The sequence below is a fragment of the Agelaius phoeniceus genome, chromosome 24 (genome assembly GCF_051311805.1).
Source record: "Agelaius phoeniceus isolate bAgePho1 chromosome 24, bAgePho1.hap1, whole genome shotgun sequence".
In the NCBI taxonomy this organism is placed as follows: Eukaryota; Metazoa; Chordata; class Aves; order Passeriformes; family Icteridae; genus Agelaius; species Agelaius phoeniceus.
In genome coordinates this window covers 2,561,358-2,583,123 of record NC_135288.1, presented here as the reverse complement: position 1 = coordinate 2,583,123, position 21,766 = coordinate 2,561,358, and the positions used below count along the sequence as shown (strand labels likewise).

At 47.7% G+C, this 21,766-nt stretch overlaps 1 protein-coding gene across 2 annotated transcripts; it reads left to right on the top strand.

Annotated features, from left to right (window-relative positions):
• Window positions 1–1,158: 1,158 nt before the first annotated feature.
• HP1BP3 (heterochromatin protein 1 binding protein 3) lies at window positions 1,159–21,555 on the top strand. Of its 2 annotated transcripts, XM_054647937.2 has the most exons (13): window positions 1,168–1,237; window positions 8,612–8,812; window positions 9,220–9,322; window positions 10,554–10,704; window positions 11,046–11,205; window positions 12,182–12,325; window positions 13,133–13,213; window positions 14,899–15,053; window positions 15,723–15,813; window positions 16,456–16,615; window positions 18,612–18,723; window positions 19,566–19,703; window positions 20,409–21,555. In XM_054647937.2, the coding sequence occupies exons 2-13, from the start codon at window positions 8,714–8,716 to the stop codon at window positions 20,692–20,694; spliced, it is 1,680 nt and encodes a 559-aa protein (XP_054503912.1). In that variant the 5' UTR covers window positions 1,168–1,237; window positions 8,612–8,713; the 3' UTR covers window positions 20,695–21,555. The 2 variants fall into 2 exon arrangements, with proteins under 2 accessions (XP_054503914.1, XP_054503912.1); XM_054647939.2 differs by lacking the exon at window positions 8,612–8,812 and having other exon boundaries at window positions 1,159–1,237.
• The last annotated feature ends 211 nt before the right edge of the window (window positions 21,556–21,766 follow it).

Here is a 21,766-nt window from a genome sequence, read left to right as displayed (position 1 = left end):
CAAAATGTGTGGATGTGGTACTTGAGAACGTGGTTTAGTGGTGGCTTTTGCAGTGCCATGGGAAAGGTTGGACTCAATGATCTTAACGTTTTTTCCCATTTTAATGATTCTGTGATTCTAGGCATGCTTATGGCAGAAAATAAGAATAGGTAGGGAATTGAGGAATTCTACCTTAAACTCAAGGTTAGGTAAAGCAGTGGGTTTTGAAGGAAGGGGGGGAGAAAGAACATCCATAGGTCTAGCTAAATAAAGTAAGCTTGGAGCAAAAGTGCAGCAAGAGGTACACAAGAGAAGCTTGGTTTTTACCTCTCAGTGTATCTGCACAGCTGAGATTACTGTGGCAGTGGAGATACAAGTGTGGGTCACACCTCAGCTCTGCCTCGCCACGATAATCCTCACCCTGAGCAGCAGAGGCACAGGTAAAAACTGCCTGAAACAGCAAAGCATCATCAGGAAAGGGATCCTTCCCACATGGGAGAACTTGTGAGCGTGTTGGGACAGAAAATTCCCAGCTTGCAGCCAGACCTGGTGTAATTGCGGCAAGCAATAATTACACAGTTAATGAGGGATGGGAGTGACGAGGCTGAGGCAAAGGGAAGGCGGCACTGGGGAAACCGCAGAGGGTGAGAAGAGCACGCAGCAAGAGGCTGGAGGTGAGATACAGGCTGGAGTGCTCCGGAACGGGAATTCACGGGGTACACACAGAATAGCTGGGGTTGGAAGGGGCCTCTGGAGAAGATCCACTTCAAACCCCTGCCTAGGCAGGGTCACCTGGAGCAGGTGACACAGGAACACGTCCACACGGTTCTGGCAGGGCTGAGGAGGCGGCGGCGTGGTCGCAGCCTGGGGGAGGCTGTACTGAGGATCCAGCGGGGCTAAGGGGGGCCCGGCGAGGCTGAGGGGGGCCCGGAGCCCCTCTGGCCCCTCAGCGACCCCGCCCGGCGGGAATCGCCTCAGCGCCTCAGTGGCGGGAAGCGCGCGCAGCCCCGCCCCGCGCACGCGCGCTCTCTCGCGCGACGTGGAGGCGGTGGGGCTGGAGGGGGGGGAAGGGGGCGGCATTCGAAAAATGCCCGCGGCTTCCCATTGGCCGGCGGCGCCACCTGGCCACGCCCCCCCGCCGCGCGCCCCGGGCCCGCCTCCCCCGCTCGGCCCCGCCCCTCGGCCGCCCCCCCCCCCCCCCGGTCCCGCCGCCGCCGCCGCCATTGGAGGCGCCGCCGCTTTGTGTCCGCCGGGCCCGGTGAGTCCCGGCCCCGCCCGCCCCCGGCGCCCCGCCGGGCGGGACACGGGGCCGCGCCCGGGAGGCCGCGGGTGCTGCGCGCGAGCCGCGGGGGCGGCCTGGCGGCGCCGCCGAAGGGGCCCCGGAACTGCCCTCAGCGCGTCCCCCCCGCCCTCCCTGGCCTGACAGGCCTGGGGGAGCGGGGGTGTCGTGACGGGGAGTCGCGACACGCTGCGCGGGCACGGCTCGATGTCGCGGTGGGCTCGGCCCGTGTGGCACAGGCCCGAGGAGGCGGCCCCGGGCCTCGGGTGTCCGCGGGCTCGGCGGGGCCTGGCAGGGTGCGGGCCCGCGGGCCCTCACAAAGGAGCTGCGGGGCTCAAACCCGCCTCAATCACGGCTCTGCCGTCCCGCCGACACAGGGCGAGCCCCGGGGAAGGTCAGCGGCGGAAGGGGCTGGCAGGGCCGCGACACAATAAATAATCGCTATTTATAGACTTAGGGAGCGCCTTGGCTCCCGCCGCGGCCTTCCCGCCTTCGGCCGCTCGGCTGTGCGGTTGTGTGGGGCTTTGCCTGCCCTAACTCGCTTCCTCAGCGCCCGACAAGTGCCACAGCTCGAGGGGAACCTCAGTCTGGCTCCGCTTCCTAAAAGAGGTTCCTAATCAGAGCCCCCGGCGCTGATAGCGATGGATACAGACCTACGTGTGAGGCTCCCTGCGCCCAGGTGCTCGCTGCCTGCCTGAGGAATGTTAATCACCCTCCTCCCCGTGGTGCACAGGTTCTCTATAGAGGAGGCTGTTAAATTCCACTCTGGAGCGGGGCTGTTCAGGCAGGCTCCCGTTCCTGTATCTTTATTCTTCTTGCCGCTCTAAGCTGTGGGGTGGTTTTGGGTAAAACAGCCTAGAACAGCTTCTGCGGTGGCTCTTGCCAGGTCACGATACCCCATCACCTTACCTGCTCCACCTGAGCACAGCTCCAGACTGCTCAGAACAAATCCTTACCACGTGTATTTTAACTGTTTTCCCAATAACCAGTGTCTGCAAATCACTGGGGAACTGCCCAGCCTGTGCTGCAGATGAAAAGTTGGATTATGTGAGATTGTGGGTGTGTTCGCTCCTTTATACAGCGTAGCAGGGACTGATCCCTTGGATAGTTTGTTTATAGATGTGGTCTGTCTCACATACTCGGCTATTTCTCACTTTTTAGGAGCCCTGCTGAATTATTTCTGGGGTAGCAATTGTGTCACTTCCCCATTCTTAACGAACTGTTCTGTGTTGCACTCTGATTTCCCAGCACGTGACTTTTGTTTGCTTTGACCATAAATAGTATTTTTAGCATCTTCAAGAAAGAGTTGGCCGGCAGCCTTTGGCAGGCAGCTCCCATTGAGGCGGGAAAGGTTCGGAAGTGCTTGTGTTTGTAAACAGAGTCCCCTCTCCGTGAGAGCAGCTCAGGAGAGGAGGTGTTTGATGGACTGGGCAGGAGAGTGCAGAACTTCCTCAGGTGACACCTCAGAAAATTGTTGGATAGAGTGGGAGATCCTTGGAAATCAGGAATGAGTAGAGAAAAAAAAAACAAACAAAAAAAACCTAAACAACCACCAAAAAAACCCATAACCCACATAATTCCTGTTAGGGGCAAGAAATACCTCAAAAAAAGGTGGCTTTTGGAGTTTGCTCTCATTTACCTGTGTGAGCTTGCTAATTAATGAACTTCTCAATTCATCATGCACGTTGTTCAGGGAGAAGCTCCTTGAATTGTTTTTTTTCTTCAGAATATATTTTCCTGCATTTTTTCCCTTTCAGCAGAAAGTGTCATGTAAATCTCTTGGCAGTGTTCTGTTACAAGTGACCTGGGATCCTCAGAGGATTTAAACTTCTGTGAGAGGGAATAGAAGTGTTACATTGATGGACTATAATGGGAAGTGTGGGTAGATTTCTTACAGACTGCAATGAAATAATGGCTTTTATCATGTATAGTTTTGTCTGTAGAATAATAAATGATAGCTGAATAAGTAGTAGTTGGGAGGAGGGTTTACACTGTTGTTTTAAATTTAGTCTATCCAGACAAGGAGGAGATGGCCTATAAAGGGTTCAAACCCTGGTATGTAACACTTGCAGCCTAAATTTTCATTCAGGTGTCAGCAGTTTGTCAAAATTCATGAAGTTGGATCCTGAATTAAAATATTTTATCCAAGGCTATGAAAACTTTCAGCAGGGGATTTTCATGTTGGAGTTGTTTTAACTTTGTGACCTGAGCTTGTTTTAAACTTAAAGCTGAACTCTGTGTAAGCTAATGGGGGTGATTTCATCCCTCAGTGGCCATGTGGCATAGACAGAGTGTGGAGAATTTGGATCATTCTAGCCAAAAACTGTTCCAAACTTGTAACTGTCCCTCAGAGCTTGTCACCATCATGATCCTGAGCATCAGGGTGGGGATGGATTATTTTCACACAGCCGTGCAGGCAGAAATTCTGCTTCATATGAATCCCTTGGCTGAAGTTTCTGTCAGTTTTAGGTAGGATGATGGTGTAATTTAAACTGCTTGCTGACTGTGGCTGTTTGGGGACATGAGGAAAAACCCCTGGGTGTAGGAATGGAAAATAATCCAAGCAACAGCAACGATCAGTTCATACTGCCTTCAGTGCAGGTCAGAGATTGCTGGGGAGAGAATCACAAACCTGGAGTGGTTTTCTGTTGAGCTGGAGAACAGGGGAGGTGAGCCTTGGCTGGTTACTTCTGTTTTAATTAGCACATGTGGGGATGGAGCTGGTTTGGGATTGCTGGTGTTGGACCCTAACAGAGACAAGTGCTGAGCTCAGCCCTGGCTGGGAGCATCAGCCTCACTCTACTAAGGTACCAAGGGCTTTTTTTGTTTTGGTTTGGTTTTTTTGGGTTTTTTGTTTGGTTGGTTGGTTTTTTGGGGTTTTTTTGTGATTTTTTTTTTGTCTTCAGTGAAAGGAGCATCTGTGTGCACAGAAGGGCAGGATTTCATTTTTGCTGTGCTCTGTAAAACTCAGGACAGGCAAGGTGTAAGTTGGCTTGCATTCGTGGCATTTGGAGTCAGAGGCTCAAATTTAATGCTGACCAAAAATATTTTCAAATGGAAATACATCTTTAGGCTTCAAAACCCCTGCTTTGGGTCTCTGAGTGCAGGAATTCCTGTGGTTGGATGCCAGGAGTGTGAAGGATTTTTGCTGTGCTGCCCTGAACCCTGATGTGCAAGGGGTTTGTTGTACCCATGCAGGGAAGGAGGGGTGGAAATGGCCCCTGTAACACAATTCCTCCATCCCACTGAGGAATTGCTGCCTGGCAAGTGGGGAGCTCTGGGGGTGTGTGCTGGACCCTGCTCCTGCCTAATTGAAACAAGCTGCTCTGTGAGGGCTCAGGTAGCCTGGACAGCCCTGGGAGCCTCCACTGCAGGAGAGCTGCAAATGCAGAGCTTGGAGCTGAATCAGGGGGAAATTCCAGGGAGCTGGGACCCCTCCTGGGGAATGGTGGCCCTAAGGACCAGGACAAAACTTGCTGGAGTGATGGGAATGGCAGCTGTGCTCAGCACATGCAGGGAGTTTCCAAGTGGGTTGACAAATAAGGATCAGAAGTTGGAAGTAACTTTGTATTCTTTGTTCAATAACATATTTTATTAATCTGGTTTAAATGACTGAGTACTCCTGGGCTGCCTTAGCCAAGAGCACAGGCAGCTCCAGGAGCTGGAAAAGCCAAAGGCAGAGCAGGGGAACCCCTCAGTGCTCAGGCAGCCCCAGCCCCAGCTGGGAACTCCTGACAGACACATTTGTATCTGAGATATTCTGGGACCATTACATTCTGAGGCTTTGAAAGGTACCTGCTGCACCTGGGCTGGGATTTTAGGGAACAGCTTGGAGGATTTCAGGGGCACAAAGCCTTAAAGGAGTTGTGCAGCTTGCAGTTTAGGAGGTGATGCATTTTGGCATGTTTGGATTTGCAGAAGTATTAACGTTTCCCGTGCTTTTTTCTGCAGTTTCCAAGTCATTTAAATACTCTTGTGTATTACAGAGCAAGTAAATAATTGTCAATAATCTCTAGGCTGGTTTTTAAACCCAGTTTTACTTTGCTTTCTAAGGCTTTTGGATAACAAACAGCTGTTCTTGCTTGCATCCCTTGTCAGGCTGTTGGATTTGTACCCCTTGACACCCTGCCTCCTAACCTGCAAGTGCATCAAACCTTTTTTTAGCCCTTTTTGACCTCATTTCTAGGCCAGTGTCGTGTGCTTTGTACCCAGTCACATCTAAGCACATCAATCACCTGTAGGTGTCGTGTGACAGTAAGGGGACACCCCCCTGGCCCAGGATTGGACACACTTCCTCATTTTTCCATTGCAGATTTGTTTGCAGCCTGCTCACCCTACCCTGAGTCCTGTCAGCTGGAGTTTCTGCCAGCCTGACACTTGGATTGCCACATTCAAAACCTAATTTATCCTGGAGCATTTTCTCTCAAAGGAAATAGAAGGCTGAGATAAGTTGAAAAATCTTGCAGCCAGCAGAAATTCAAAAACTCAGACTATTTTTTTTGGAATTATTATCAAATATGTGTCTCACCTGGAGCCTCCCTTTATTTATTCCTAATGGTGTGGTAGTTCAGGAGGAAATTGCTATGGATAGTTCAGAGTAGTTCCTGAAAAACTCTCTGCACTTTTGGATTTTCCATGAGCAGCTACTCCCTGAGCTGGGCCATGGACACTTTCTGCTCATCTAGAAATCCAGGAGTCTGGGGGGGCTGTTGCTATCAGCTCTTTGCTGGATTGCCTGCTTGGGAATAACCAGTTCATGATAGTCTGGGAGCCTGTGGATCTGCAGTTTTCCTGCAGAAAAAGAGGTGTAAGTCTGTGAGGAGTGACTTTCTGTACTTTGGTGAAGGTTGGTATCCTGGAGGTGTTTTCAATGCTGATGGGATTATATTTTTCTGACATTTGATCAGATTTAAACATTCATTGAAATCACCCAAGAACCACCTTGAAAACTGCATCCTCAGCTGGTGGCCTCTACCCCTTTCAAGGCACAATATTTGTTTGGTGTTTGTGTAAATGCAAAACATGGTTTTGCATTTCACTTTTTTATTGAGTGATGGTTGTGATTGTAGCTGTAGTTCCCATTTAAAGCTGTCTTTTGAAATAGTGTATCCAGGTTTGGGTCACTTGATTTCCCCTTTCCACAGATCTGGTTGATTTGGAGAGGGGAATGAGCTTTTCTACGTTGTCATTGCAAAACTTTCTCCTTTTTTTTTTTTTTTTTTTTGCTGTATCTTTTTGCTGACCTGAATTCAGGCCTGTTTGTGGTCATTACTTCACACTCAGTGCAGAAAATCACTTCTGATGCCCCTGTGGAAAGCAATGTGCTGAGCAGGCAGGGTCCCTGCAAGGATGCTCTCACCAGGTGGGGTTTCTGAGCTTGCCCTGGAGCTCAGTGCCTTGAGGGGATTGTCCTCCTGCCCCTTGGATTCCCATGAGATGATCCATGCCTGGGATCCAGACACAATCAACAAGCCTGAATTTCTGCTGGATCCCAGTTTGTTTGTGTGTACTGTAGGCACAGAAGTGAGGGATTGTGCTAAGTTGTACTCTTGAGAGCAAAAAGTCTCCAGTGCTTTACACACTCATCTAAACAAAAGGGTTTTCAGGACTTGGGGAATTTTAACTCAAAGCTGGGAGTACTTGTGTACATGTTTTCATGCATGTGTCATGCAAGTCACACAGCTTAAAAAGAATTAAACCCCAGGACTATGTCAGCCACAGTGTGGTTTGTGTGTGTTTTTTAATGCATCTTTTGGAGCCCCCCACTGATTTCCCTGAGGGGGAATCTGTAGTTGGTTATTTTAAGACTCACTTCAAAATTCTGCCATTTCCTTAAAGGGCTTTAGACTCTGCTTGCTAGAAGAAACACTGGATATTGAGCTGAAGCCTGGTGAAAATTTTCATTTCTTTCTCCTTTCACTCTCCACACTTGAGGAAGAAAGGTTCCTTAAAACAGGCCAAAATTTTTAAGTGCTGTATCCTGTATATTCTAGTTGGCAATTAGTATATTTTCACATCCTGACCTTTCACAAGAAAGCTTCATGCATCTAATTTTTTTGTTTTGTTGGCATGTGCTGTGTTTTGATCTTTCTGTTTTGTCTCAGAAGAAAACATCCAAAACCCTTGGGCTTTGCTTTCCCTGGTGCTGAGGCAGGACCAGATCCCTGTGGGTTTTCAGAGTGGCTGTTCAGTTCCTGTCAGAAGTGCTTCTGACTGATCAGGGATCCCCACTGCTGAGTAATGACAGAAATATTAATAATAATAAAGAAAATGTTGGTGTAATACAGAGCTGTGCAATGGGGAGAGCAGTGCTGAAAATCAGCTTGAAAATAGGGCTGGGGCTGGTGCTGGGTCTGTTCAAGAGGAAAACACCCAGGCTGGAGAAATACCTATTGAAAGAGAAAGTTTCTGGTAAGTGCCTGAGCAAAAGGAGACCCCCAGAGGAGGTGAAACCAGGGCATTGGGCTGTCTGTCTGTCTGTCTATCTGTGTGTCAGGAGGGGAGCAAGGCAGGCTGAGTTGATCTTTGGATTCACCTGGGCCAGGTCCAGCCCTGCTTTGCTGGAGCTGAGGTTTTGCCTCTGAGGTTTTGAAGGGGGATGCTGAGAGGAAGTGAATGAGCCAATGAATCCTGGTTTTGTGATGGAATTAGTGGAGCCCCTCTCCTTAGCAGAGGCCAGTGCAGGCAGAGGGGCAGCAGGTAAGAAAGGCTGTAAAACCAAGGTAGTGGTAGGGGCTGAGACCTGATGAGGGTTAAATTAAGCTTAACCCATTTGTTATCCACAACAGTGCATGGGTTTGGAGCAGAGCTTTGGCAAGCTTTATGTTTTCTGGTAGAAGGCATGGAGACTGCTCTTCTGATTGTCATTTTTTTGTCCAAAGATTCCTTCATTTCTTTAAATTGCATGAGGTTTAGTTTGAGAGGGCATGGCTTGTGTTCCCAGTGCTTGTATCTCCTGCCTGACAGATGTAATGCTGTAATGCTTTAGCTCCAAGTGCCAGCTCCTGCTTTTACCCAGAGTCACTGAGTGACCAATTCCCTCACCCAGGGCACGGTGCAATGGCTGCAGCTCATCAATGCTTGCCCTTAATTTAAAGAGCCTTTTTCTCTTTCAGCCATCTTCTAATGGAGCAGGTCTGGCTTGCACCTTCCCCATTTCTGCTCCACCCATAGCTCACCAGTTTGCATCCATGTTTTAGCACCTCTGTTGAATGCAAGTGTTGCTTGTCAGTTGTGTTAGTCATGAGCTGTAAGTCATTGATCCTTTTCTTTTTAATCTTTAATTTAATAGATACGTGGACGTAGATGGTTTTGTTTTGTTAATTTTCACACCACATCTTTTCTGTACTTTAGGTTGACTCCTCACTGCACTGTGAAAACCATTAGGAAAAAGTCCTTGGGGTTAAAACCTGGGGCTCCACAGTTACCTGCACTTGGGTCTAGAAATTAATTTAAATGTCGACTGATCTGTCTGAAGCTGAATGCGCCGTGCATCATAAGGCGCTTCCACTCCTAACGGGAGCTCAGCTGATCCACACGGACAAGTTAAGTGAGGTAGGGGCTGGCCCTTTCTCCAAGCTTGCCCTTGGATCAGTCCTTGGCTTCCAGTCCTGCTCAAGGTTACTCAGTGCTCTTTCTGCCCTGCTTCTAGGAAACTGGGAGTCTAACAAACTCTGCTTCCCCTTCCCTGCTTTCCCTGAGATGATGTGCCTGTCAAAATGCTCAAATGCTCATCTCATTTAATTTGGAATTGAAATGATTTCTTTTATAACCATAACATGTGGACCTATCCTCTCCTAGTATGCTTTGAAGAAGCTGATTTGAGGCCTACTGTCTTTTAACATCCTAAAAAATCCAAACCAGAATATTTCTACTTATGCTGCCTTGATTTACTTTAATCCCATTTCAAAACTTTCCAGTTCTTTGCAGCATCTGTGCTGATTTTCACGTGCTTTTTGTAGAAAGTGGAAGACGACACGATGCCGATCCGCCGCTCGGTGAACGCTTCTTCCCGAGAAACTCCTCCCAAAAGCAAACCTGCCGAAGGGGAAGAGGTCAAAGCAGGTACAGCCCTGCTCCCACAGGGGGCTCCTGGGTATCCAAACACAGGCTGGCTCTGAAACCCCTGGAAACCCTACAGCCAGGATGGAAATATTATTAATGTTCGGCTCCCTGTCACAGGCTTTGCCAGGATTGGTGTTTTGCAGACATTGTTTTCAGTCTGAACCCACTTGTTTTGTCTTTTATACCCTGTGTCACTCCAGACGTGAAAATATGGCTAAATATTGTCCCTTTTAAGTTTGCACATCCTTGAGGGTAAAGAAATTATGAAATTTCAGTAGCATCAGAAAGATGGTTTGAGATCAAAAGGTGCAGTTAATGAATAGAAAAACAGAGTATTCCATGTTTTTTTCTCTATTTTTTCTGAGCAAAAATGTTTCACCACAACGTGTCCTGCAATCTAGCCTGACATTAACATGAGTGCTCTTAGCAGCTTGGCCTCAGTGTCCCAGAATGTGTCATTTCACTCCTACAGTCAGTTGGTTTCACTGACTTTGTCCTTTTTGGTGACACAAGTAAAAAATCTACCTACAAAACTGACTCTTAATTCACTGTGCATTTTAAAGGCCTTCGTGGGAAAACTGCACAGGAATGGATCAGAAATGCTTAAGCTGCTCAGAGCAGCGTTGGTGGGCAGTTATTTATCCAAAGAGTGTGGAACTGAAGTTTATATCCATTTTATGTAGTAGGCAGCCCAGTCTAAGGCCTGTTCTCAGCTAAATGTACTTTCATGGATTTTTTCTTTCCTTGGTATCTGACTGGATTTGATCCTTGTGATATACAAGTGCTCCTGCCAATGCACGTGCCACCCAAAGCTTTGCCAAGTCTGGGAAAATGTGATGGAATTGTAATTATCCTTCAGGTGCTTTTGTGTTTGGAAATAACTGGGTCATAAGCAAAACTGCTTCTTAGAATCCCAGGCCTGTCTGCAACAGCAACTTGGGGAGTTAAGAGGAGAACACTGTTGGAAGTGGTTAATTGTGAAAATGTTGCATGATGTTGTTTGCAGTTATTCTGGCATTTGAGGGCTGATTGCATCTTTGTTCAAGTTCTTTTCAGTACTTCTCTTCACTTTTTAAATTGCTTTTAAATAACACTTTTAAGTGAGTGAAAATAAATTGGTGGGAAATAAATAGTGGGGTGTGTTCTTAAGTTTGGCTTTTGTTCCCTCTACCTCCCTAAAGAATAAAAGCTGGTTTTGGACAGTAACTTGATGCCTTTTCACATTTTCAAGATGCAGAAGTCACCTCTGAGGAATCTGCCTCTGTTGGAGAGGAGCAAGAGACTGAAACCCTGCCTGCTGCATCCAGTGAAGCAGAACAGCCAAAGGAACCTGAGAATGAAGGGAAGGAGGAAACAAAGCCCTCAGAAGAAACCAAAAAGGAGTAAGGCTTACCTCGTGCTGAATTTGGGGATTTGGGTAGGATTCTGGAGGAAGTCAGGCCCCATAGAGAGAAAAGACAGTGGGAGAGGGAAGGAAAATGAGTGCCTTAGGGTGCCTCTCCTTAAGATGCTTCTAAGGAAGAAGCTCCTGATCACATGGAGCTGCTGTTCTCAAACATGTGAAGCTGAATACCAACACAAGGTTTCTCTTTTTACTAATAGAAACATCAAAGTAGCCCTTCAGTTACATTAAATAATGTCAGATTTTCTGGGCTTTTTTTCTTTTGTTGTTGTTCTTGTCTTAGTTCCTTTTGTCTTACTATTGCTGTGCATTTTCCCTAAGGGAGAAGGATCAGGCCAAGGAGAAGGAGAAGAAGGTGAAGAAGACCATCCCTGCGTGGGCCACGCTCTCTGCCAGCCAGCTGGCTCGGGCACAGAAGCAGACCCAGATGGCAGCCACCTCCCGGCCCAAGATGGATGCCATTCTAACTGAGGCCATCAAGGTGGGCAGGACACTAATGGACTTTTTATTCCATTTCTCTTCTAAACCACACGATTTCAGCTCCCTGCTGTGTGTTAGCAGGAAGCTGAGTGTGTAAGATGGGTGTGCTTGTCCTGGAAGCCTGACATGTGAGTCCATGAGGATGGTGAGGGGCCCTGTAGCTGATTTCTTTAGAATTTGTTTCCCTCCCTAATCACATTATGAGGAACAGCTAAGATGGCATAACCTGGTTGATTGCTGTCATAATTTTGTTTGCTGTGCCTCTTAGCCACATTTAACTTCATTTACCTGGATTCATCCATCTATTTGATACATGTGTTTTCTTTTAGCATGAACTTACTCTAACTCAGTACAGACAGAGACACTGTAAACCTGCATTCCAGACTCTTGGTTTACTTGGTCTTGGTTTATTCAATCCCTCCTGACTGTAAGAGGAGATCTCTGCTGTTGTAGCTGTGCTGCTGCTCTCCTCTCAAGGCTTGGTCACTCCCTTCAGAGGAGGCCTGGACTCCACCAGCCTTAATTGCAAGATGGCCTTTCCATCTATCTTCAAAATATCTTAGGTTTTGCTTGTTTACTGATGTCAATCCTCCATCTTCTTAAAAAAAATAATTGGCAGGTTGTTCCAATTTAATGATTACTCAGTCTGGCATTAATAAAGTGTTAGTAAATCAGTTGTGCAGCATTGCCAAAAAGTGACTATTTTGTATTTTAAGCCATTCTGTGTGAGAGCTTCAGAGCAGGGGAGTAGTAGATATGTGCTTGCTGTGCTGCTTTTGTGTTGTTTGTGTTGCTCTTCAGCTACTCAGAAAAGTTCAGTATTTTGTTAATCATGTTTTGTACTTGATTCACAGTGGGGAAAAGGCCAGCCCTGGCATCCTGTGGTGGCCTGTGTGCATCAGTGCAATCTCTGTTCCTTCACCCCCCTCAGGATAATTCCAGTGTGGGTGGTTTCTCATGTTTTGTGTCTGTTCCAGGCCTGCTTTCAGAAGAGTGGTGCCTCGGTGGTGGCAATACGGAAATACATCATCCACAAATACCCGTCCCTGGAGCTGGAGAGGAGGGGATACCTCCTGAAGCAAGCACTGAAAAGGGAGCTGGAGAGAGGAATCATTAGGCAGGTAAGAGCTGCTTTGTGGAGCAGCACAGGAGATGGCATTGCTGAAGAGGGACTATTTCCAAGGGCCTGGAGTGCCAGGACAAGGGGGAATGGCTTCAGAGGACAGAGTTAGATGAGGTGTTGGAAAATGATCCTTCCCTGGCAGGGTGGGCAGGCCCTGGCACAGGGTGCCCAGAGCAGCTGTGGCTGCCCCTGGATCCCTGGCAGTGTTCAGGGCCAGGTTGGACAGGGCCTGGAGCAGCCTGGGATTGTGGAAGGTGTCCCTGCCATGGCAGGGGTAGAGCTGGGTGATCTTTAAGATCCCCTCCAGCCAAAACTATTCCATGACTGTGGGAACTGCATAGGAATTCCTTAACTCCATTAGAAGGTCTATGGAATGAGTGTGTTCTCCCTTGTGGAGGTTCTTCAACCTCTGTCACTGCTCTGATTTCAGCCCTGTTGTGTCAGTTGCATGCCTGGCACCGTTGGCTTTTGTGCAATTCCTGCTGTTTCTGGGTGTTGTGTCACACAGCATTGCAGCAGCACATGAGCCCAGCAGTGCCACTTCTGCAGCAGTGTGGAGTTTAACACTGTCATTTTTGCCTGTGTTTTATGTCAGGATATCCTGCTCAGCACAGCAATGTCCCAATGTCTGGCTGCAGTTTCTGATCTTACTGAAGTTTCAGTGGGTTCAAGTCAGGCCTCTGCCATGAAAACCCACTGCAGGGTGACAGTGCATTCAAAATCTGCATCATGATGAGTTCCTCTCAGGTTGTTAATATTCTGAGTTACTCTGTTAAAGACTGCAGTTGACTTTCTCTTGAACCAGGTGAAAGGAAAGGGAGCTTCTGGCAGCTTTGTGGTGGTGTCTAATGCAGGAAAAACTGTTCCAAAATCCAGAGACAGAAAGGTAAGATGGATCATTTGAAACAATACTCTGAAATGTACTGCACTGAAACACATGTACCTTACCCCGTGTTCTCAACCCAATGTTCTTCTCCTTCCTGGGCTTTTTCTCCCCAAGTACAGCAATTAAGACACCCATCCCACTGGTATCAGAAAGCTACTGTGAGGAATTAAACCCAAGTCAAATGATCAAAAGCTCAGTTTTAAAATGTTTACATTGACCCCCAAAGCTTTGGTTCAGAGACAGAAAACCGAATAACCATGAAACTCTTCTTCTGTCTTTAGTGGGCAGAGAGAAATGCCTCTCAGGTATTGGAAGAAAGTTTTATGCTACTGCTGTGTGTGTTTATCTGTTGTGTGGGTAAAGGGGAGACTCCAGTCTTTAGGACTGAGGGGAATGTTTTCCCATCAGCTGTGAGGACAGAGGGAGGAAGAAGAAAATATCCTCAGGCTTCTGGAAGGAAGCTGCTGATGCTTAGTGGTTTTGGGGAAGGGGATGGTTTGTTGAGCTTCACAGTTAGTTGTGGTTCCAGCACTTCTGATCTCCACTCCATGCTGTGTTGAGGATGTGAAACACATTCCTAATGCTGCAGTTACAAAATGTTTAGCTGGAATTGCCAATCCCTTGGGATTAGACATGGAACACCTTGGTGGTCATCTCCTGCCTCCTGGGGAGACCAAAAGCCCTAAAACTGAACTTGGTAAAAGGCCCTGAAGGAAATGAATTGCAGTTCACCCACTGGCTCCACAAGTGTGAGCAAGGCAGCCAATACCTGCTGACACACCACCTCTCTCAGCAGCACATGGTGTCTTTGTTTCTAGTTACTTTCTCTGTGTTGCAGCAAAACAAATGTTTTGGATGAATTTGGCTGGCAGGGGAGCAGCTCCCTCTCCCATTGCACTGTTTGCAGAGCTGCTGTTCAGCATCAAATCACTGAACTTCAGCACATTTTCTGTATAAAGAACAGTCTATTTTTCCCTGATCATCCCCTCTCATAGTAACAAAAGAGGTGGAGAAAAACTCAGAATGGAACGTTGGCTTGGCTTCAATCAGGATTTTATTGTGTTATTTAAAAAAAAAAAAAGGACTCCTGTTTAGCTGTTCATTTTGGGGAAGGGGAAGACTTGATTTGTGTAAGCAGGTTCTGTCTTTGCTATGTTTTAAGTTTTGTGTCAGCATGTGTCATCATCTTCACAGAAAGGGTTGTAAAGCATTGGCACAGGGGATCCAGGGAGTCACCATGCCTGGAAGTCTTCAAAAAACCTGTAGATGTGGCACTTGAGGACATGGTCTGGTGGTGAATATGTCAGTGCTGGGTTAATGTTTGAACTTGATGATCTTGGAAGGCTTTTCCAGACTGAATAATTCTGTGATTCTATGATTTTTCTTCTGTCTCACTGAAGTGTGGCAGAGGAAAACATCTATAGCAAGAGGAAGGAAATAATTCAAAGTACAGACGTTCGGTACTTAGCAAGTTTTATTTGTAAAGCTTTTCTAAAACTCCTATGAAAATTCAGACAGATTTTCTGTATATCTCTTAAGCTCCAAATTGTTTTAAGTTGTTAAAGAGCTGCCTTACAGCTCCTGAGTTTCCAGGTCAGGAGTACTTATCCCCACATGTGCATTGCTGGTTTGGACACCCAGAGTTTTGGGCCCTGCTGATGCATGCAAGTGTGTGTGTGTTCCAGAAAAGCACTTCAGCCCTGAGCACAGAGCAGCAAGTGAAGCTGGAGGATGTCCTGCCACTGGCCTTCACCCGCCTCTGTGAGCCCAAGGAAGCTTCTTACAGCCTGATCAAGAAATACGTGTCCCAGTACTACCCCAAACTCAAAGTAGATATAAGGTAAGTGCTGGAGTTGCTTTAGCAAGCAGAGGGCTGGAGAAACTGGGCCCTCCTCTGGTTCTATCTCCCTTTGCAATGATTCAATCTGGTGTTTAAGCCAGCTGCTGCTCTGAGTTGCAGGGCCTGTGAGAAAGCTTGAGGAAAAGCTGTGCCTTTTCTTGTGTCCCTGACACCACCAGCAGCTCTGCTCTGTACCCCTTAACCACACCCACATCCCTTTACTGCCTGAATGTGGAGGGTTCTCCTGGGGTCCTGTGCCCCTTGATCTGGATGCTTTAGCCAGCACAGACGTGCAGCAATCTCTGAGCTGACCTGTACAGAGCGAGTTGAGGCTTGACAAGCAAAACTAGGAAAGCCCTGTGTGTCATCTGTATCAGGGTTTTGTCAGCCCTTGTTTGCCTGTGAGCTGAGTGCCCACCACATCCAAATGTGCTGCTCAAGGTGAGTGGGTTCTTGCCAGGACACCGAGCCCGTGCTACCGCTCAGCTCCCAGCGCGGTGCCACCTTCTGCCCAGGCAATGAGCCTTGCTGACAGGTCTCCATTTCAAGTGTCTGCATGTAGGCAAACACTCTAAATGCTGCTCTGCTCACATCTACAAGCGCTGTTTCTCTGTTTGTTTTTGGAGCTGTCAGTGTGTGTCAGTAAAGCTTTCTCCTCCTGTGTTTCAGACCCCAGCTGCTGAAGAACGCCCTGCAGAGAGCTGTAGAGAAGGGCCAGTTAGAGCAGATCACAGGGAAGGGAGCATCTGGGACATTCCAGGTCAGAGACTGGCTTCATCCTTGTTGAGCACAAGCCTCGGATGTCAGTCACTACGCCCTGTCCCCTGGTTTCCCTGGGCTGCCCTTCCTTCAGCAGTCTGGCATGCTCAGCACTTGTCCAGTAGGACTCTTGTTCTCCTCTCTGTCTCCCTGTTCCCTTGCTGGGCGTGCTGCATGCACTGCTCAGCTCTGACTCACCAGCACAGTAGGGAGCTGGTGGGGTAAGCTTTCCTTTCCTTCCCTCACTGGAAGTGCAGCAGGTACCCCAGATGCTTGCAACATCTTTACTCATGTGTGTGCCACAGAACTCTCTTGGGTACATTTGGTCCGTGGGATGGAGGAAGAAGTGATTTATTTTGCTTTCTTTCCTCCCCTGAGCAATAGGCCCTTAGACTGCCACATCCTTGCAGTGTATTTGGGGGCTGGGGTGAGGTGTTGCTGATAAAGCCCCCCAGGCCAGTGACTGACTGTGCCTGTCCTCCCACCTACAGCTGGGAGAGCAGCGTTCCCTGTGCAGTGTTTTAATATTAAACGTATCTGTGCTAATGCAGGAGCGCCGACCCACCTGGTGCAGAGGAGCTTGTCCTGACCTGGTTTGGGAGAATTTTGTCTTGATGCTTTTCTCTTCCTCCTTGGAAAATAGCTGAAGAAATCAGGGGAGAAGCCCCTGCTGGGTGGGACTCTGATGGAAGATGCCATCCTGTCTGCTATTGCGGCCATGAACGAACCGAAGACCTGCTCCACCACAGCGCTGAAGAAGTATATCCTGGAAAATTACCCAGGGACCAACTCCAACTTGCAGGGTAAAGTACTGATCCCTGGATCACTTCTATTCTGCATGCTGAGAGAGTCCTGCAGCTGCAGATGTGCCTGTGCAGCACCTTTAAACTGCTCTGTTGAGCTTGCAGAGCTTTAAACTGCTCTGGGAGCTGCAGCTGCTCAGCCCTTTGTGCTGCAGAGATGCTCTGGGGTTTTAGCTCCCATCAGTCGCTTTCAAGGCAGTTCCTGAGACAGAATGCACGATTCTCTTGTCTATAGCCAGGAAGGGGGAACAGTATTTAAGTACTTTATTGTTCTTAAATCACCAAGTTGATTTCACATCTCTCTGCTTTGAAAGGGACAGCAGCTTGGCATCAATGCAGTTCCTAATTGCTTTTTATTGAGAGAACTTGTGTAGTTTAACTTTTTTAAAAAATTCACGAGCACCTCTCTTACTGATTTGTTTGAGGCCCTACTTTGCATCTGATTTTGAAAAGGTCAAGCAAATAAGGAGAAAAACCAATTGTATTTTATTTGGAAGGGAGATTTGGCATGTCTTTGTTCCCAGGAGTGACACTAATGTCTGGTTTGACTTTGGCCTGAGCAGAGGCTTTCAAGCAGATGTTCTGGTGGCTTATTTGGGTTGTTTGGGCTGAGCCCCCATGCAGTTGGTTGATGCTGGAGGTCCATAGAGACAGGCTGAGGTCCCAATGGTCTCTGCTCAAACCTGGACATAGGTCAGTTTGTTCCTGTGGTGTCACTGAGCTGGTGCTGTTCCTTAGGAGCAGAGAGATTTCTGATCCCACAGTCTTTACCTGGAGCACAGCATCAGCACAGCTGTTTGGTGCAGGGTTACTGACTGCTGCTGTTACACAGCACAGGTTCCAGGGCTGAAGAAGCTGCCCTGAGGCCTTCAGCCAATTAGAAATTGATGCTGAGTGAGACTTCATAATCTCAGGGCAGGGAAAAGAGGTTCCAGGCTTCCTAAGCCCTTGCATGGTTTATTTTCAGGACCATTGGAAATGTCCCTGGTCCTTAGGGCCTGTGTTGAGCAGCCTGCAGTGCTTGTCATTCCTGCAAGGCCGAGAAGGAAATCTCAGCTTGCAATCTGTTGTTTTCTTTCTCCTTCCGTTACATAAAAGGAATTTTGATGATCTCTGCTTTGTTCTGAGAGAACCGGAGGAAGATCTGGTGAGATGTGAAAAGCAGGCGGGCGCACACTGCAGAGCAGAGCTCTGCTCTCCCCTCCAGTTTATGGCTCACTGCAGAGCTGGGACTTGACTGGAGGCAAATCCCTTACGTGCTGTTATTGACCTTTGACACCCAGAGTGAAACCAGCCTTGTGTTATAAAAACTTTGGAACGTGCTAGAGAGTGAACCTTGTTTTTTCCTGGAAGCTCAATATGTAAATGGCCCCTCTAATTCAAGCTGAAAATGGTTCTGAACTGAGTAAACAACCCAAGCCCTTTGCCAGAGACAAAGATCCCCTGTACTTGCACAGTTTGAGTTTCAGTTCTTACACAGTACACAATGGGATGGCTGGAATCAAAGTCTGGAATAGAAGACTGGAATAAGAAGTTCATTTGTTGTATTTCTAGAGCAAATATGTTACCCTTTAAAGAGCAAAACAAAAAGCAAACCACAGTGTGGGTAAAGATGCAGCACATACAACATTTAGAACATGAGGAGATCAAAACCAGGGTAAAAGGCTGTTTTTAAAACACACTTTAGAGGACATTCTGAGACCTGGGTTAAATTTGGACAGAAGTAGTTACATTGAATGACTTGAATGACTCATGAAGGAGCATCCCATGATCAGGACATCAGAAACGTGCAATGTTCTCAACTCCTTCCTTTGGGGAGTTTAAGGCCACTCTCACCAGGTGCTCAGGAACAATATCTTGTATCTTGCTCAAATTGACTGAGAGGATTTCCCATCCTGACTCCAGCTCTGATTTCAGAGGGCACAGTAGAGAACAGTAAGATCAGACAAGAGGCTAAAGATAGTAACACAACCTTTCTCTGATTTCTTTTTCACAGTGCATCTACTGAAGAGAACCCTGCAGAAATGTGAGAAGAATGGCTGGATGGAGCAAATTTCTGGGAAGGGCTTCAGTGGAACCTTTCAGCTTTGCTTCCCTTATTATCCCAGGTAAAGAGCTTGTCTGTAAAATGACGTTCAGGAGTTTTGCAGAGCTCAGGTATCAGAGCTGGAGTTCATGAGCCAACCTCCTATTTACAGGGGGGTTATGGAGGGTTTGCTCACTGGTGAACTGCCACATTGTCACCCTTGCTCTGGATAATGGCATTACTTGGGTGAACAGAAAGCTGACTTCATGAGCAAGGGAAGCTTTTAAGGGCACTAGTAGGGCTCCATGTTCTCAGGTAGTCTGTCTGTTGTGCTGCTTTTGTTGCAGGCTGGGCTATTTAAGTGTTCTGTGCTAAAACCAATTCACCTGAGCAGGGAGGAGTGGGGTGGGTTCTCCATGCCAGGATGCTCCTAAGGAGCAGGACCCAGCTGTTCCTTCCTTAAGAGAGGAGAGGAGGGAAGAAGGAGGATGTGGAGCCCTGGGATGATCCTTGGTGTCCCAGGAAGAGCCAAATGGCAGCACAGTCATTGAAGTGCTGCTTCCAGCTCCCTTTATTGCACATGTGAGCCCCCACAGCTTCAGCCATGCTCAGCTGCTGGAGTCTGATCCTGCCAAAGGGGATCCTTCCCTGGGTTTGCAGGGAAGGAGCAATGAGGGATAGGAAAAATGGGGAAATGGAGAAGAGACAGCTTAGGGCTGGTACATTCCCAGGCTGTCATGTTTCTGCCATTGCAGAGACTAAATAACCTTGGTTTGGGACAGCAGCAATCACAGAATTCCTGGAGGTATTTCTGGACTGGGCTAAAGCTGTAACCTTAGAGGAGAGCCAGGGTCACCCAGGGGTTGCCTTCCCTGGAGTTGTACCTTAGAAGCAAATCAGACTCTGACCAGACCCCTCTTGTAGCCCAGATGTGCTCTATCCAGAGAAGCAGCAGGATGAGGATTCTGAGGAATCTGATGAGGAAGAAGAGGAGGAATCTGAGGAGGAAGAAGAATCTGAAGAGGAAGAGTCTGAGGAGGAAGAGCCACCACCAAAGAAGAGGTATGGCAGCATGAGAGATGAGTGGGTTCCTTTGGATGAAATAAGTGTTGGTCACAGCTGTAGAGTGCTCAGGTGTGTCTCTTGCTGTGGCCACCTCTCCACAGGGCTGTTGCTCACAGGTATTGGCAGAAGTTTCTAGTCATTCCTTATTCCAGAGGCACTGACCTCCCCCATTCCATAATTTGAAGCCTTCCTCTTTTCTCCTGTGTTTATTCTTTGTGTTGCCTTTAGTGTCCTGCTTTAGAAACTGTGATGTTTCACATGGAACTTTTTGTATTTATTGTTGCCTTAAAAGAATTCTTCCCTACGCTAATTATTTGCAGCTGTTTAGCCAGATATGGGACCTGCCTCACTCAGAATTTGGACTTAATATTGAGTGTTTGTTAAGTAATAAAATCCCATTTATAGAGGAGAGATAGTGTTTAAGGCTCTTAATTGTTCTGACAGCTAACTGATTCACTGTCATTATTTATATGTTTATTTGCCTAACAAAGGGGTTGGCAGCTGGCAGCTCTGTGGGGATGGGAGGTGCTCAGTGTAGAGCTACCAGAGGAGCTCTTGCTCTTTGGGATTTAGCTCATGGAATGTGCTGGCAAAGGACAGGGATGCCAAGATGTGCTTCATTTATGCAAATTGCTGACAGCAGCTCTGCTCTGGGTACCGTTTGTGCCTCCACTGAGCTCCTGTGCTGTCTCTTCCTGACAGGATGCAGAAGAGACCACCCCCCAAATCCCGGAGCAGGGCCCCTCCGATGAAGCGAAGAGAGTCCAAACCCAAGCCAAGGAAAACCCCGACCGCCCGCCGGGGCAAAGCAAAGCCCCCTCCCAAGGTGAAAACCCCTGCTAAGAAAGCCAAACCAGCAGCCCCAGCCATCAAGAAAGCCTCCAGTGGCAGCTCCTCCAAGAAACCAGCAGCCAGTGGGAGGAAGGAAGTGAAACCCTCTGCCAAGGGCAAATCCACCATGAGGAAATCTCTCCGGGCAAAAAAGTAAAATGTTTCCAATGTCAGGGAATCCCATGGTCAAATCCACAATCTTGTTTTATAAGTCAACGTGCATTTGTATTTTAGTTCTGATGCTTAAACACTTCTTTAATTTTTTTTAATTTTTTTTAATTTTTTTTTCTTGAATGATGGGGGGAAAAGCTGAAAACTAAATCAAACCAACCCGAGCATTCGTTAGATCTCGATGCTGTGCCTCGTGCCTGCCCCTCCCCTGGAACGAGTCATCTTTACTTTCTGCAATAATTTTAGGACTTTTCTAGGACGTCTCTAATCTGTACATTTATGGTATTCCACGTGGGTTTCGGGGGGGGAGGGTTGGCTTTTAAAACAATTCTTCAGAGAAGATCTTTATACCTTTAGACAGCAGGAACGGGATGATCAGGGGAATTGATTCTTTACTGAGAAGGTGCCGTGGCAGAGGAGTCCTCCCTAGATCCCTGCATGCCGAGGTCCTTGGTGCTCCCATGAGGGAGCTGTGTACAGACAGCACTTGCACTGAGCCCCGAGGTGCTGCTCTCCTCAGCCACAGCCCCAGGGCTGGCTGCTCAGTCGGATCCTGGGCGTCTCCTGAGGGTCTGGTGCCAGAGGGGCTCCAAAAGGGGCAGCTCTCGGGTAGGCGGGTGATTTGAATTAGTGTTTCCACGCCACATCTGTTACCTTAAAACCAAAATATATCAAAGTCTTCTTGAATCCAACTTTCAAATGTTTTTAAGAGATGAAAAGCCTGAGTTTCTCACCTCTTGTTTACCCTTTTTTAAAGAGAAGTTGGAGAGCTATACAATTGCTAATGTAGAGATGTTGATAAGTGAAGAACATGCGGTTTGCTAAAATAAAATGAAACTAGATTCCAGGCCTGCCTTCTGTGTCCATTCTCCTCACCCCAGCTTCTCCTCCTGGAAAGGTAGAGAGGAGGGAATTCAGTCACCACGGATTGCTGCAGAGGCAGATCTTTGTTCAAAGCCAGCGTGATTTAGCCTGAGCCACTGCCAAGCTCTGTAGTTGGACCAACTCCTGCCCTTCCCTGGTTTCTCTGGAGACAAAGGTGAGTGGGAAAAAAAAGC

Bases quoted from the DNA above. Each gene is read 5' to 3' on its own strand.
- HP1BP3 (XM_054647937.2), top strand. From the start codon at position 8,714: ATGTCGACTGATCTGTCTGAAGCTGAATGCGCCGTGCATCATAAGGCG. The intron at 12,326-13,132 runs GTAAGAGCTGCT...CTCTTGAACCAG, and splicing joins AGAGAGGAATCATTAGGCAG to GTGAAAGGAAAGGGAGCTTC. The intron at 15,054-15,722 runs GTAAGTGCTGGA...CCTGTGTTTCAG, and splicing joins AAACTCAAAGTAGATATAAG to ACCCCAGCTGCTGAAGAACG.